Raw genomic sequence first — 17,524 nt, forward strand, 5'->3', positions numbered from 1 at the left:
AAAATCGATCAGAATCGAGAGCAGTGTTGCCTAACGTATGCATCACTAAATGTTAAATTTGGCCAAAAAAATCTACGGACAACAGCACATTAGACTACACATTTTTGTTCGAAAATCGCCTCCATTGCAACGGAAAAAGATATCACCAACGACGCCGTACCATGAAACTGAATGCATTATACAAAAATGCGTTCGTTCGGTATTCATGGCGGATTAACAAAGGATCACAAATATATCGTACCAAGTAAATGCCGCAATGTATTACAAATCATGAGGTATACCGGTTGCATATTTGTTTTCTCGAAATTCATACAAAACCAAAATAATTGTTTTTAAAATAAATTATGCATCTTCTGATTACAAAATCACTTGCCCGTGGAAGGAAACGTCCCTGTTTATCTGTTTACCCACAGTTATAGTGCTTGTGCAGTTTATAATAACACAATTATGCATTTTTCGACTGGTGTTTATCTACGATCACGGTCCAGCGCGTTCTGAAGTGCAGCAGCGACAAATAGGTGAATTTCACTTAAGTGCACTCTACATTCTCGTCGAGACATCCCGGTCTCGGGTCTCGCCGGGACAGCACGAGACCGAGAGTGGCTCTCCACATTCTCGCCCGCGCAGTTGTCCGTTTGGTCGTCATACAAGATGAATGTGTTAGATACGTCTGTTGCTGCAGCATTATGTGCTGTAGCATATTACAATATTTTGTTAATTCGAGAAAAAAAAACTTATTAAGAGACATTGTAATAGACGCAGATGGTGGATTACATCAATACATCGCAACAGAACACTGCGGTTATTGCCGGCGAACTGCAGTGACGGGAATGTGGAGGAAAGGTTCTCGCGCAAACACAAAACAACACGGCTCTCGTGTTGATTCGGGTCCGAAATACCGACACGAAGTGGAGACCACACGAACATAGGCGAGACTTAACGAATATGGTCGTACACTCTCGTATTTGGCTGTTCTCGTTAAGTTTTGGCAAGAATGTGGAGCGGGCATTACCTACTTTGGGCACGCGAAGTACGTACACTTGCGGCGTAACTGCCTCCATGGCCGAACGGTCACCATGCCAGACTGCCACGCAGAGGTCCCAGGTTATATTCCCGGGCCGGGTGAAATATTTGTATGGACTACAATTATTTCTCTCGTGAGTTTGGGTGTAATTTGTGGTTGTCTATGTGTGTGTACATGGCACCCGCGACACAGGGTTTCCCTAGTACGGATGTTGAGTGTGTGAGTGGCCATTTCGGGCATTTAAATTTTTAATAAATTTATTGTAATAAATAATGTCTCGCATAGACTTACTTTATTAATACGGCTAGGGTTGGCTGGAAGAGATCTCTTTTAGAGATAAACTCACCTTTGTGTATGTCCTTTGTAACATGTCATTTTTAATGTCATTTATTTGTACAATAAAGAATTACTATTTTCCCTAACTCTTAAATTGAAGATATAAAGTGACAATGGAGTTAGGATCCCGAAATTAATATTCTGCCAATATTGACGCCCCGGTGACTCAACGGTTTGCACTGTGGGCGCTGGGTGAGGTGGTCTCCAAAACAAAACTTCAAAATTGGTTCTCTGGTTCCGTTACTCTGATCACATAGTACAGGATATACTCTAGTTTGAGGCCAGGTCTTACGTGTGGTTGTTTAGGACATTGTTTTTTCATTGAATATTGCAAAGTGGTTTATTTTTCAATTATTATGAAATTTATCAAAACTAATATAAAAATTTAGATCTCAATAATTAACATTAAGAAGCATAATAAGTGATACAATTTTTTTATAATTCAATTAATTAATTTATGGTCAAAATTAGACAAAATAATGCTTGAAGAAAATAAATTATTAACACAAAAAAAAAAATAGTCCTAACAAATATTTTTAAGAGGGAGCAGAGGAAAAATTCCTATTCTTCGATTTGATTTTAGAGGGGTATATCCACTTTAAAATTAAAAATAAAATATTGTATGAGTAACTACACGATATATTCAAGCATAGACACTAATCAGAAACAAAACAATAAAGTTTCCTCGATAGATGAAAATCACGAAATGACCTCTAATTTTCACATTTTTTCGATTCATCCTCGAAATGCTACAGGTTATTAGGACAAAAATTAGATAATTAATTATATTAATTAATTATTTATGCATGATCGAGAAAAAATTAAGGTATGTCATAACCAGTTGAAAAATAGTAAATGTCAATAATTAAGTATAAAAACCATTGACTTACAATTATTTGTAAGTCAATGATAAAAACATAAAGTCTATATATGTCATGTCATGAAGGAAATGTTTATAGAGAATTTGTATGAATATTTATGAAGTTATTGTCTTATCATTCAAATATTCACCAATTGTATAATAAGTTTTTTGTATTAGTAAGTATTTTAGTTTATTTATAAATGGTGACGTGTTTTATTCTGATTTGACGTTTTCCGGTATTTTATTGAAAATTTTAATTGACATAGCTAGGGGATTTGATCTATACATTTCCATTTTCGATGTTGGCATGATTTTGGTATCTTGTGGGAAAGCGACGTGGTAGGTCGCCCGGTTTTGTGTAAAAATTTGGATATTTTCGCAGTTTTTAGAATGTATATGGATGGTAATGTTAATATTTCTAAACTCTTCAAATATGGTTTACGGCTACCGGTATTCTTTATGTTTTATGATTCTTATACATATTTTCTGTAGGATTAATAGTGAACCTACTTGCGCATTATTTCCCCATAATATAGTAACATAAGCGTAAGCGTAATATGCTGTTATGGCCGTTTTTTAGTTTGTGGTCTTTTTAAGTTCCCAAAGTGCGTATGTAAATCTAGATAATTTCAGCGCTGTCTTTTCTATATGAGCTTTCCAATTAATATTCGCAAATATCTCAAACCCTAATGACGTGATAGTGTTAACACTTTCTACATATATTGTAGTCCTTGTAGGTGAAGTCTATATATAGTTAATGGAACTTTTTGTTTTTGTAAAGTTTATTTCTAAGTTATGGTCATTTAGCCAATTTACAATATAATCTAATGCAAGATTCAAGGTGGTGTTTAAATCTAGATTATAATAAAAAATGTCATCAGCGAATAGTACCTACGCACGTTTGGTTTATAGATTTGCCAGGTCATTTATGTAAATTAAAAATAAAATAAATCCGAGTACGGAGCCTTGTGTAATTGAATGATTAATTAATTGAATGAAATATTAGAAATTTGTTGGGTTTTATAGCCACAATATTTTATTTCTACTATCTGTTGCCTGTTTTGTAAATATGATTGAAACCAAGCATTAAATGTAATAGCTCTTATTCCTACCGCATGTAATTTGTTTAATAAAATGTGGTATTGAACCTTGTCGTATGCTTTTGTCATATTTAACAATATACCCATCACATATTTTTATTATATTATATATACATAGGCATTGTGTGCCTTTCACACACGAAAAAATATAGGTATTTTATTTAATTTGTCAAGGAACTGACCAGTCCGGTACCCGGTTGGTGGCACTTGGAATCTAACCAAGAATAGACGTTCTTTGTTGATAAGTGTAACACAAAATAAACGGAAAAACGCTAATTGAAACGAACGTAGGTATTATCTACATCTCAAAGACGACGTCGAAACACATGAATCCCCTTGGGACAATTTTTGAAAGATCATGTAAAAACATTTCTTCCTATTTACAAAACTCGGGTTCCTCAGTTCTGCTTGTGTAAAAAAACATTATTTCTTAATTTTATATTATTAGACAATTTACATTTAGAAATAAATGTAGAGAGCGCAGAAGGAATAGCACATAATTTATCACCACGTGCCTATGTATACAAGAAGTTCATTCCGAGGCTTTTTGAAAGTCGTGTAAAAACATTTCTTCCTAATTACAAAACTCGGGTTCCTCAGAGTTCCGCTTGTGTAAAAAAATATTATTTTTAATTTTTATATTTTGAAAGTATTTACAATTCGAAATAAACACAGATAACGTAAAAGGAATAGCACAGAGTTTATCGCCACGTACCTACGTAGTTACATTGAATGAATCATATTTATTTTAATCACTTTATTTTTATGTTGGTCTATATATTAAGCTACGTAAGATTCCGGTTGATATTCAAAATTTGCCATTCACGACGCGAGGTTCAAAACTATGTATATAGTGAAACAAAAACTTTAGACTAAAGGTTATTAATGTGGTCTGTGATTTGTGATTTGTGGTCTATTATAAGGCTTCTGCGTACTTGGAGAACTAAAATCCGTAGTTAATGACCCGTTTAGTTCTTTAGATTGTAAATAAAACCTAGAGTTTCTTGCTCATTTCTCTCAGGGGAATCTGCCTTACGAATGAGCAGTAGAGTTTAATCAATATGACGATTTTAAGTATGATTTGCTTACCCATATAAAATAAAGATAGTTTGAGTTTAGTAATAAAATTATAAAGCATGATAAATAATGAGTTTGAACCAAATTTAATTGCAATATCTCGAGAATCGAAGATATTATGCTCATTTTTATACTATAATACATTGATAATCCCTCCCTATTTAAATTCAAATATATTTATTTCAGATAAAAATCGTGTTATGAACAAAATAACTTAAGATATAAGTGTAAGAATTAATTAATTTTATATAATTTAAAAGGACAATACAACTAAATGACGGTGTGAAGCTAAATGCATCTATGCAGAAGTGGCGAGTCCCACCGATCTGTGAACACATACAAGATGCTGTTGGAGCCCCCGCGGAGGCGCCTTAGGGCAGATGCACATATTTTCCTCACGATGGCCATGAAACCATCCATCTGAGCCTCGGCAAACATCCCCGAAGCACTACACCTCCACGGTTGCCCCATCAGCATCCTGAATGCGTTATTATATTGAACACGCAGGTCGCTGAATGTCCCCCTCGAATACGCGACCCACAGACTGCACGTGTAAATTTTACCTATATCATTCCTCTTTATAATACATTGATGTTGGCAACACAAATATTGTTATATCGTCATTTAAGAATATGGTAACCCGTTCACTGCTTTTGCACTGAGTGTCGTATTCCAGAACTCTACTCAATACTCAAGTCACGACTTGAGTATTGCAGTGAGCACTGAAAATTATACACAAGTCCTTGCCGTTAGGGTCGCATTTCCAGTGCTTGTGTTTCCAGTGCAATCCTGACTTTTTTGACAGGACTTGAGTGTGGTCCAAAGCACTAGAAATCATACTCAAGTCCTTGCCATTAGGGTCGTATTTCCAGTGCTTGAAATCATACTCAAGTCTGCTCAAATCTTGACTTGAGCATTGAGTAGAATTCTAGAATACGACTCTTAGGGTCGTATTCCAGAACTCTACTCAATGCTCAAGTCAGGATTTGAGTATGGTTTATAGCACTCGAAATCATACTCAAGTCCCTGCCATTAGGGTCGTATTTCCAGTGCTCGTGTTTCAATTGCAATCTTGACTTGAGCATTGAGTAGAATTCTAGAATACGACCCTTAGGGTCGTATTCTAGAACTCTACTCAATGCTCAAGTCAGGACTTGAGTATGATTCAAAGCAATAGAAATCATACTCAAGTCTTTGCCATTACGGTCGTATTTCCAGTGCTTGAAATCATACTCAAGTCTGCTCAAATCCTGACTTGAGCATTGAGTACAGTTCTGGAATACGACCCTCAGGGTCGTATTCTAGAACTCTACTCAATGCTCAAGTTAGTATTGCACTGGAAACACAAGCACTGGAAATACGACCCTAATGGCAGGAACTTGAGTATGATTTCTAGTGCTTTGAATCATACTCAAGTCCTGACTTAAGCATTGAGTAGAGTTCTGGAATACGACCCTTATTGTACCATGTAATGTGTGTGCTCCGTATTAAAATATTTAAAACAAACAAAATATTTTTATTGTTGAGCATCAAAACTACAGTCCACGCTCTCAACATTAATTAACGTTCCCTTGTAAAGTTGCGACTTTGGGCTTACGTACGATTCTTTACCTAGGTAAAGGAGTAGTTGAGCTCATTTGCTGCTACATTGACGCAATTTTGTACTAATTTGCAATTTTTTTTAGACCGATTTGAAATTGTTTTTAAACATTATTTCAAAGTCATGACATGCAAATAAAACGTGTATTTATACATTATTAATTATTCATTACTGACGCTTTTTCTTCAAATGTAAACACAGTTTTGTTTTCAGTTATTGAAATCGGTTTTTCTTAAACCATTAATATTAATTTTACCAAAAAATACAATACTTTGACAAAAAATGTTAGTTTTATATCAATGCCGATAGCAAAGGCAGCGTGTGTCGACTCTGCTTGGATATTCGTTAGTTGAGGTGCCTGGTTGGTTATTTAAGGGTCGTATTCCAGAACTCTACTCAATACTCAAGTCAGGACTTGAGTATTGCAGTGAGCACTGAAAATCATACTCAAGTCCTTGCCATTAGGGTCGTATTTCCAGTGCTTGAAATCATACTCAAGTCTGCTAATAAGAATATTACAAATAATGATGTTCATCAATTTGCGGTGCAAAAAAATTCTACTTTAGCAAGTTAGCGATAAGGTAGACTAAATATTTTAACATTTTCAGTTGGTAGTCGGGAACAAAGGGATAACCGAAGATCAAGCTACATATGTATAGGTATAGCTATATATATATATATATATATATATACAGCTTTTATTGGATAGTGGTTAATTCCAAAATAGTTATTTAATGTATGGTGAAGAAGCAGCGCTGGCGCTAGCGCACGTAGCACACAGGTGCAATCAATAGCCTGGTGCCCTCTAGAACCCTATTATCAATGTTGGGAAGCAATAGCCCGTTTACTTCGCTTGTGCCACGAGTGACGCAGGCTCTTTAGGCTGCTAAGAGTTGACTACATGTTTGCAGTTACTGTGTGAAGTCGTAATCAACTTCATGCAGCCGAGACCTACGGGCTCCCCGGTAAGACCAGGGTACGGCGGGCGTCCGTGCCAAACCTTTCGGCAGTGACACGCCTTCACGGGCGTCTCTATGGCGGACCCGCACTTGGGCATGGACTCGCCGTGTTTTGTCGTTACACACGTTCGTCTGCCCCGGTAGCATGTGGCGTGGTGTGGTGGCATGTTAGCGCGCCTTAGTAACAGTCTAGACGAGGACTTCATGGGGAGGGGACGCACGGGGCACGTGAGTTGCCCTTTAAGTCATTATCTATGTCCGGACATTGCTACCGGCATCTCCGGCACTAGTCCGGAGAGCTAGACATCTTTCGGTCTCTCCACCCCTCCGGCATCTATCTGGAAAATAGGGAGGGTGCTGTACGTGCACCCGGGGCTATAGAAAACCGGATGAAGTCCGTGCAAACGGGCTGATCTGGGGTTAGGAACTGACTTTGATGGTCCCTGCGGGGGCATGCTCTCGTAGGTCATGGTGCCCTTCTCGTCTACTTTAAGGATGGGTTGGGAGGGTCACTATAGTCAAAACTAATATAGAAAGATATGGGGCTGCATGCAGTTAATGCGTGCCAAGGTCTCGGAGAACGACTTCACGCATGCAGACAATCTGTTATCAGCCTTAGAGGCGTTGCGAGTGTCGCTCAGCACCCCCTAAAAACCCTGCGTTTGTGTACGACGCATACCCTGCACCATAGGTAAAGCCGGTACCGCTAGTAAGACATTGAGCTTTCCATTAGTTGTAATAATCGAGTGACAACATTCAATCGATCGACACGATTCGTTGGTTTTGCTCGTCAGTCAGAGTGAGATTTTTTACCATCTTCCTGATGAATACATATTTTTGAGATATACCTCTATTCTAGAAAGCCATTGATATGTAGTAAATTGCCAAACATAATTAAGACGTTCTTAGGTTTTCGCGATTTTCGATCGATTCTTGACGTCCACCGTGACCATGGGATCTGTAAAGGGCTCGAAACGTTGGTTTCTTTGAAAAAACAAATATACGCGATTTAAATCTGGAAAAATAGTTTCATTTCCTTCATTAGTTTCGTGTATAATTAAGACAATTTATAAAATGTTTGTGACATGCAGTCGCAATGACGATAATGATGTTATTCTGTTGATTACTAGGCGATTGGTATAATTACATTGGAGATCCCGGTTTTTAGTTATGGTTAAACCTTAAGTGGTAGTTAATGGATTTTTAATTCCGTATTGCAGAGTCAGGGTCTTTTGTGATTTCTATAATTAAGGTTGGAGAAGCGATAGCGGGGTGAGAATGTTTGTACGTATAGTGCTGTTCTATGAGAGACCATACAATATATCTCACTACTACACGGCTAGGGTAATTTTACCTTTATTTTTTAAGTCCATGTCTGTACTGTATCAGGGACGCAATGCTATGGCCTACATTTTGTCTTTGACAGTATGTATAGTGTTGGTGAATTACATACAGTGTATTGGGAGTATGTGTGAGAGAAGTGTACTGAGAATAATACAATACTTAGTAGTACTTAATACTAAATTACTTAATACTAAGGAGAGTTTACAAGAATAGTTACTTGATACTACATTTTTATTTATGTTTATTTACATATAACGTTTTTTTCCTTCTTTCCCTTTTCTCGTCTTTTTTCCCCCTTTCTTTTTCCCTATTTTAACATATTTGGAATCGGCCAAACGAGATCTTCAACTACCTATAAGCGGTTTATTAAATATATTATTTAGATTCAGTTTCTAAGCAGAATCAGCGTAATTGATATTCTTCAAAGAAAAAAAAAACTTTAGGTGTCGATATCTCTAAGGTTATTAAAATGCAAATGCGTTACTACAAGGAGGGCAGATATATATAGTAATTTGACATCTGTCACCAAATAATTACAACAGTACATACATAGGGATGGGACTAGGTAGGATTGCTGTCATAAGACCAAAGATCATGTCATAAGACCCTAATGTGGAACCATACTCCACTTTTAAAGCTGAAACGTACCATTGATGCTTCTAAAGTAACGTGACCATACGTCCCGCTTTAAACGCGACAGTCCCGTTTTTAAGCTTCGTATCCCGCTGTCCCGAAAATACTTAAGAATGTCCCGCTTTTACAAAGTGCCTCTAAGCGGATGATTGCTTCTTTTTTTAATAAAACTGGACACGTAGCTACTGTTGCTTTGGAAAATCGTTGTACCGTGAATAGTGCTTGGTACACGACCATTTGTTTGCCGGAAGTTATTGACAAACTCCGTAAAAATAACCGTAAACGCCGTACCATCTTGCACCACGATAATGCCAGTTTTCACACGGCCAGACAGACAAATGATTTTTTGAAGGTGAACAACGTTGACCTTATGAGCCATCCCGCGTACAGTCCCGACCTGGCGCCTTGTGACTTTTATTAATTTCCAAAAATTAAGAACCAGTTACGCGGTCAATGATTTTCATCACCCGAAGAGGCAGTCGAAGAGTATGAAAAATATGTTTCAGAGATTGTCACGGAGGAGTGGCATAAATGTTTTCAAAATTGGTTCATTCGTATAAAAAATTGCATTAACGCTAACGGAGAATATTTTGAGAAACAATAAATTCATTTCTGACCATTTATAGTATTTTTTTCTTATTTATTCCAGAAACTTATAGAGCGTCACATGTATACATGTATAAATAGTATGTCGAGAAGTTCGAGGTTGATTTTGCGTTCTTGTATATTTCGTTAAATTGAACTAATTAAAAATAAAATTTTCTTTTACGTAATCAATGTTAAACGATTACAATTTTTGAAATTTTCAGCCATTTTTTATTTGTCACAAAATCTAAAATTTACATTTTGTTTTGTTTCCTTCACTTTAATTAAGGCTATATTAAGTCAAAGTTAAAAGTTTTTATTTTAATTGCTACTTCATTGTTCAACACTTATTTATTGGTATATGAACGGTAACTACTATTTTAAATGAGGCGGTGTGTGGAGTTCGGGAGTAAATAAGAATGGGTTAAATTAATCCATTTATTTGTATTCTACTTACCTGCAGGAAATTTGGTGCCGTGAAGTCAGTAACGGTCAAGCATTAGCGTTCGTGAATAAAAACGACACAATTCGCAAAGCGGAATTTACTTACAGTGATATGATTACAGACATATATCTAGATAGACGCCGCAAGTGTACGTACTTCGCGTGCCCAAAGTAAGTGAAATTCATTTACTTGCTGCTGCTACACTTCAGAACGCGCTCGACCGTTATCGTAGGTAAACACCAGTCGCAAACGCAAAAAATGCATAATTGTGCCATTATACGAAAATTATAATGACCTTAGCAATATTATAAAAATATTCTATAACTCTTTTGTTATAACGTTTAGTAACGTTTCGTTTTTTTTTCAGTTTTGTAGTATCTGTTATCAGTAGTATCTGTAATTTCGATAATTTTTGCAGCACGTTGCCTCGACTGTCCGAATATAGTGAGCAAATAAATATTTATTAATTGTTACTATTATTTAATTATTACGAGTAATACAAAAATATATAATGCAAAGAATTAACAGTGGGATAGTCTTTACAAAAACCTGGAGTAGGTCATATGTATGAGTTCATTGCTTTCGAGGACGAAGTTGATCTAGTTTATCCCACCTAAGATGCTATTCAATTATGCAGAGTAGCAGAATTAGAAATCCGAGAAATAATAAACAAATAACAAAAATTTCACACGAGGCCATCATTAAGTAAACCTCTTCTGATTAATAAGATGTTACCATATTTTGTCAGTAGTAACATTTTCATTTGTCTTGCCATTCATCAATTTGATCAATTACGAACATTGACTTACAATTATATGGACGTCGGGTCCGCGCAAAAAAGTGTCCGCACTTGTAAGGCGCTAAAATCGTATACAGAGCGCCAAACTCCGCTTTAGTCTTCATTTGTTCTACTGACAGCGCGATACTGCGATGACATTACAATTTAAATTTCGAATAGGTTGACTTGGGACATTTTTTTCGTGGTTTTTGTATTAGACCCGTCGTCCATTTATTTGTAAGTCAATGATTACGAACAGAAAACTATCTAGTAAAATTAATTAAGACAGTCGCAAGTTCATACATTGAGGTGCGTTTTCATTATTTAAGTTAATCGATAAGATCTTCTATTACAAAAAGATGTTATATAATAAGCTTATTTTACTGGAAGGACAATAATTTTAGTATTTGAAGTCGATTAAAAAGTAAAGTCTGACTTTTTTTAAGGTAAAATTAAGGACTAAACTATCTTATTCTAATATTTTTCTACTATATAAATATACCGACTACTTGTAGTCAACAAATACTTGAACAAAAATTATTCTATTTAGAATCATGATCAAATCACAAAAACTTTACACGAGGCCGACATTAAGTAAACCTTAAGTTACTTTAGTAAGATTTTAGATATTTTGTCAGCAGTAACATTTTCAGTTGTCTTTCCATTCACCAATTTGATCAATCACCGACGGGCAAACCATCTAGTAAATTTAATTAAAGTTGAAAGTTCATATATTGACGTGCGTTTTAATTATTTAAGTCAATCGACAAGATCTTCTATTACAAAAAGACAGTTATTTAAAAAGCTTATATTATTTCAAGGATAATCATTTTAATATTTGAAGTTTATTAAAAATTAAAGTTTAAATTCATCAGTAATCAAATTTTTTTTAAACAACTTTTAATAAAGGACATAACTATCTTGTTTTGGTATTTTTCTATTGCATTAATATTTCACGACTACTTGTAATCAACTAATACTTGAATCGATTAATTGAAAGGAATACGTGTATCAATCGATTTAACGCGGAATGAGGTTTCCCATCACGAAATAGTTCTTGTGACGTCATGGTAGATACATAAAATGTGGCACGCTTGGTTTTCATACAAATTGCTGTACTTGCGGCGTCTATATATGTCTGTGGCTGTGATGTTGCCTAAAGATACGTACGTGTTTGTGGTAAGATCTTCGGTTTCGAGGGCTTGCCTAAAGCGGTTACTAGGTTTTGGGCAAAGCTGACACGTAAACAATGCGGAAATTAATAATTGTAGAAGGAGATTACAGTAAATGCAGTGAGAAATGTGATAGACACTTTTAATTGGAATATCTGGTTATCAACAAAAATCTGCTCGTAGAAAAACATCATACAAACAAATAAAAAATAATAATATTTTTTTGGATTTTCAGCAGTTTTATGTTCTTTGTATTCTTTATCATCTTCTATGGCTGTTTTGAATTGACTTCCTCTACTTATTTTTTAGTGTTGTAAACAAGTTATTTGGTTTATAAAAGCAAATGAGAATCATTTCGGTGTACCTAATACTGCCAAGTGCTTTGGTTGTCCTTGTGTTTTTTCTTGAACTCTCTCACTTATCTATATGTTTAGTCACATTATAGATGTTTATTAATTTTGCGGGAGTAAAATTTTATAAAGCGGTGTATTTCGAAGAAGAATTAAACGTAATAGACTCAAGCTCAGTATCTAAATTTTGTGATGATTATGTTTATTCTAATAAATAAATTTTATTTATGTTTTATTACTTATTGAGAATAACGCCTTAACGCAAATATTTAGCAAAAAATGAAATAGTTGTAAGAGGTACCTATGTGTACGAAGGTGCAAGGTTGTTTACGTTTTTTTGGTACATATGGCTTTGTCACTGCGTACCTAGTATAGTGTATAATTCAGTTCAATATATTACTTTGTCAACTACGTTTTACGTTTATTATAATAGAACCTTAATAAACTGGTCAAGGTAGAACCTACTTGTGTACCTTTTTATGGTAAGTACGTACATAGAATAGCGGCCTATCTCAAAAGTATCTATTTCATTAGGAAGATGGTTTAAAAGAAAGTGAGACTGTCTGCCGCGCAAATTTGTTATATCGTAGACCAGCTCAAGGTTATCATGTTATTATTTTAACCAATGAAAAGTTTGGTGTCCCATTCACAACAAAATTTATCATTTTCTGAACAAATCTCAGTAATAAGTCAAAAAGGAAATAATTTGGGTTGTACCACAATTCCTGAAAAGCAGCCAAATTTTTGGACATGTAATTCACGTTAGGTTGTTTAAGGACAATTCAGCAGAAACATGACTAAAATTTGTTGCTAAAAATATATTCTTTTTGCGTCCAAATATAACATGATCGAGTACAATTTCATTGTGTGTACATTTTTCATCTAGATTTACCCCTAGATACAACGACGCTGCGGTACACTTGTACTGAACTAATGACGTTATAAACCAATGCTTGCAATGCAAAAGACATTCTTATTGCATTGTGTTATGAGTGCCTTATCAATTTAAGCACTACGTTATGAAGTACTTATGCTTAGCGCTAGTTAAGAGGACATAAGTGTCCAATAAAATTTTATGTTAATATAGCTAGCGCCTTTTCTGAAGTTATGGTAGTTTAATTTGAAATAACGAAGCCGGGCATCAATTATTAAAGCATTTTGTCTCCTCAGTTTTTCGATCTAGTGAACCGTATTGTGCGGGTCATCGATCTAATAATGGTGACGTTCACAAGTAGGACATTTTCGTCTTGTCCTAGGCCCGCAACCCGTTAAACGGTGAAAGTCGATGCTCTAAAGAATTTCGTGTATCTTCAACAGGTTTACTCAATCAAATCGATGGCGAAAACAACATAGGCTTAAAAAATTCTTTTTTCGAGTTCGATATTATTTACCTTCACGATTGTATCAACAGCGCACTTAATTTGCATAGATTAATGATTGATTGATATTGAATTAAGTGCAACATATAACAATAGTAACAACACTGAATGAAATATCAAAGAAAATATTTTGGAAAACATATCTGAATTTTTTTAATTAATGCGAACGCTCCCATATCTACGACGTTTGTAGGTCACGACGTCCAGCTGTCAAAAAGTTTGAGTAAACCGTAGTCATGTGTAAGGTAGGTTAAATAAATTCATATTTAAATTATTTATTGAAATTCCTCGAACAAAACACATTGTCCACAAGGAACTTGACCCTGATTGTTGTAGCTTACGTTCATGTGCGCGGTAATCGATTCCGCGCAGCATTTATAGAGTTATCGTTAAAATAATGTACGAAGGAAAGAAAGCTGGTTATTAGGCCGGTAGTAGGTCAATGGTACGTCGGTTAGCGAGAAACTGGCTGCTGACGTAGCATCAGACGAGTGTTGAGTACGGAGCGTCGGCATCACTGGAGGGGGCATCAGTTCAGTCTGTACCAGCGACGCGTCGCGACACTCGCGCTCACCTTGATCGTGAAAGTTATTGCCACCGCACATATCACAACAATGGGCACTAAACGCGAAAACGTCGGCATTTTAGCTATGGAATTATACGTACCGTCGCAGTACGTAGACCAAACAGAACTGGAAAAATTCGACAACGTGTCCGCCGGTAAATATACTACAGGACTCGGTCAGCAAAAAATGGCTTTCTGCTCTGATAGGGAAGACATAAATTCTATATGCCTCACGGTTTTACAACGGCTCATTGAGAGAAACAACTTGAATCTGCATGATATAGGTCGCTTAGAGGTTGGTACTGAAACCATAATTGATAAGAGTAAAAGTGTTAAAACTTTTCTTATGAGCTTGTTTGAGAAGGAGGGTGCCACTGATATTGAAGGTATTGATACAACAAATGCCTGTTACGGTGGTACAGCTGCTCTTTTTAATGCCATCAATTGGGTGGAATCTTCTTCATGGGATGGGAGGAACGCTATAGTGATAGCTGGTGATGTGGCTGTGTATAACAAAGGGCCTGCGAGACCTACGGGAGGGGCTGGAGCTGTAGCAATGCTGATTGGACCTGATGCACCTTTAGTATTTGACTGTGGAGTACGAGCATCATACATGAGGCATGTTTTTGACTTTTACAAGCCAGATCTATCATCAGAGTTCCCCTACTTAGATGGGAAATTATCAATTGAATGCTATCTTAGTGCTTTAGATAATTGTTATAATTTGTTTTGTAAGAAAATGCAAAAAGTTGACACAAATTTTAAGGGTTTGTTGAGCTTAGATGGTATGTTGTTCCATACCCCATACTGCAAATTAGTGCAGAAGTCACTAGCAAGGTTGTGCTTTAATGATTTCTTAAATGCATCTAAGGAAGTACGTGAGAAGAACTTTTCTGGATTACTAGAATTTAGCAATCACAAAAGGGAAGAGACATACTTTGACCGTGACTTAGAAAAAGCTTTTATGAAGCATAGTCAGGATTTATTCAATGAAAAAACTAAACCGTCTCTTCATGTAGCTACAAATATTGGTAACATGTACACTGCATCTTTATATGGAGGCCTTGCATCATATCTCATCAGTAAGTCACCTGATCAACTGATTGGGAAGAAGTTTGCTCTGTTTTCCTATGGATCTGGGCTTGCATCAACTATGTACTCCATAAACATTTGTAAAGACATGAGTGTAGGTTCTAAGTTGGAGAAATTGATAAATTCGCTTCACGAATCTGTGTCTATGTTAGACAAAAGACATGTTGTTGAACCTAGTAAATTTTCAGAATTAATGGATATACGGACCAAGAATTATCATACAGCTCCCTATGAACCGTCTGGGTCTTTAGATTCATTGTTCCCTGGTACATACTACCTCGTTAAAATAGATGACCAAAGGAGGCGTACATATGACAGGAGATTGTAAGCTTTTATTTATTGTACTGTTGTTAGATTACCTCGAATATCATGGCAAACTTTTAAAATTGTTTAATTTATTTTTGAAAAGACAGATAAAAAACTATAAAGTGTTCTATGAGTTACTGGGACTCTTGTATTTAAGTCGAATTTACTGTGTTTTTTCACTGACCAAAAGTAGTTAAATCTTGTTTTTAAACTTGTATTTATGTTTTAAAGTTTTAATGGTTACAACTAGATTAAGTATGCACTTCATATTTCTTCCTAACTGTTGGTTGCGAAAAAGACTTTTAACCTTCTAAGAATGGTCCACCTATAATTTTATAAAAAGGGGTTTGTAATCTCATTGTTTAGTATAGGTTATGTGACAATGTGTTACAAAAATTTCACAATAGGTTTACAACTAGGTTTACAACATGTATCAAATATATAATTTATTGCCAAATTGCATATTTTGCCAAAAATAAAAAAAACCACATTTGTAGTCTCAATTTATAAATTATGAAATACATCCTTAATGTAAAGTTATATTTTAGGGGCCACATCTAAATATCTACACTGTGTGAAAATTCCTCCTTGAAAATCGTAACTTACTCCATTTATGTAGTGTCAAATTTTTTTTTGTTTAATTGAAATGGTAATCAATTGTGATTTACGGTGTTATTTCTTATTTCAATTCATTTACAAAGTAGACATCTAGACTAACTCGGTCCATCATTGATCTGGCTTAGGCAAAACGTTAAACGTTTTTTTATGGGGTATTTTTTATTTTTTTTGTGATATTTTTACGTCAGAACGCTTCACGTTAAAGCGTGGCCACAAACTCACACTTAAAAACATATTTAGTATAGCAAAGCCGATGCGTGTCAATTCTTGACTCTCAACCCCTTTTTGGTTTCAAGCGTAATAATGGTCTTGTTTTGTGGTGAAAACATATCCAATTTACAACCCATATTTAATAAATAACATAGATAGGCTTAGATGTGTATTTTTATTGTGGTTTTACCATGACTGTGTAGTTAACCCGTTATTATGTTTGGAAAAAGATATTTATTGTTTTTAAGTAAGAACATATAGTTTATACTTGGTTGTACGATCTGGTATTTAAATATTTATTTAATTAAAAAGTGTGCAATGGTTATGTTGTTGTGTCATTGAATTCCATTGGATGAAAAATGCAGGTAACTGTATCATCAATATCGTTATCACCATCATCATCAACCCCTTACACGTCCCACTGTTGGGCACAGGTTTCCTTTAAAGGGACCTCCCTATAAAGGGTCCAAATACCTGGACCGCTAAACTGGCTTAAAATAAGTAATTACCATTTTACTTATTAAGTATGTAACTACCCCGTTTAAAAAATTACCATATTGACATTGATTTTTGTTCCATCATCATAACTTTTTCATAAACGACCCTATACTTGTTTAGTTGCTGTTAAAAGTTACAGACAGGATTAAATACGCTTTAAATCTATAGAGTTTTTACTTGAACACCTACCTACCTTGTTCATAAATATTCCTCTTTTGACGTCACTGAATAATAAATGATATACCTACATGATTACTGAATTTGTAATTTCCTAGCTAAAACGGCGTGTGGCCGTGCTTAGGAGCTGCGTTTTTACGCGGAGAGAGTTTCTCGTATCTAAAATACGATTATCTAAAGAATAAAAGTTTCGTCGTGTAAACTTCCGCGATTAGCTATCACCCTTCCACGAGGTTGAAATTCGCCTCGCCATTACCTATTTAACGTTTCCGTGTAAATAGAATAATTCCGAAATAATCACTGAACTCGAATGGTAAATATCGCACTCAAAAAGGTTCAAATACGATAGGTACTCGTATAGTACTTAACGTAACTTCAAAAATGTCATACGCTCAGAATGTCTTTATACAAATT

At 35.4% G+C, this 17,524-nt stretch overlaps 1 protein-coding gene across 1 annotated transcript; it reads left to right on the forward strand.

Annotated features, from left to right (window-relative positions):
* Window positions 1-13,969: 13,969 nt before the first annotated feature.
* LOC113230710 (hydroxymethylglutaryl-CoA synthase 1) lies at window positions 13,970-17,154 on the forward strand. Its single transcript, XM_026464760.1, has one exon. The coding sequence runs from the start codon at window positions 14,259-14,261 to the stop codon at window positions 15,627-15,629; it is 1,371 nt and encodes a 456-aa protein (XP_026320545.1). The 5' UTR covers window positions 13,970-14,258; the 3' UTR covers window positions 15,630-17,154.
* Window positions 17,155-17,524: the final 370 nt, after the last annotated feature.

This window comes from Hyposmocoma kahamanoa, unplaced genomic scaffold (assembly GCF_003589595.1).
Source record: "Hyposmocoma kahamanoa isolate Upper Pololo Valley unplaced genomic scaffold, ASM358959v1 64, whole genome shotgun sequence".
NCBI classification, from domain to species: domain Eukaryota; kingdom Metazoa; phylum Arthropoda; class Insecta; order Lepidoptera; family Cosmopterigidae; genus Hyposmocoma; species Hyposmocoma kahamanoa.

Bases quoted from the DNA above. Each gene is read 5' to 3' on its own strand.
- LOC113230710 (XM_026464760.1), top strand. From the start codon at position 14,259: ATGGGCACTAAACGCGAAAACGTCGGCATTTTAGCTATGGAATTATAC.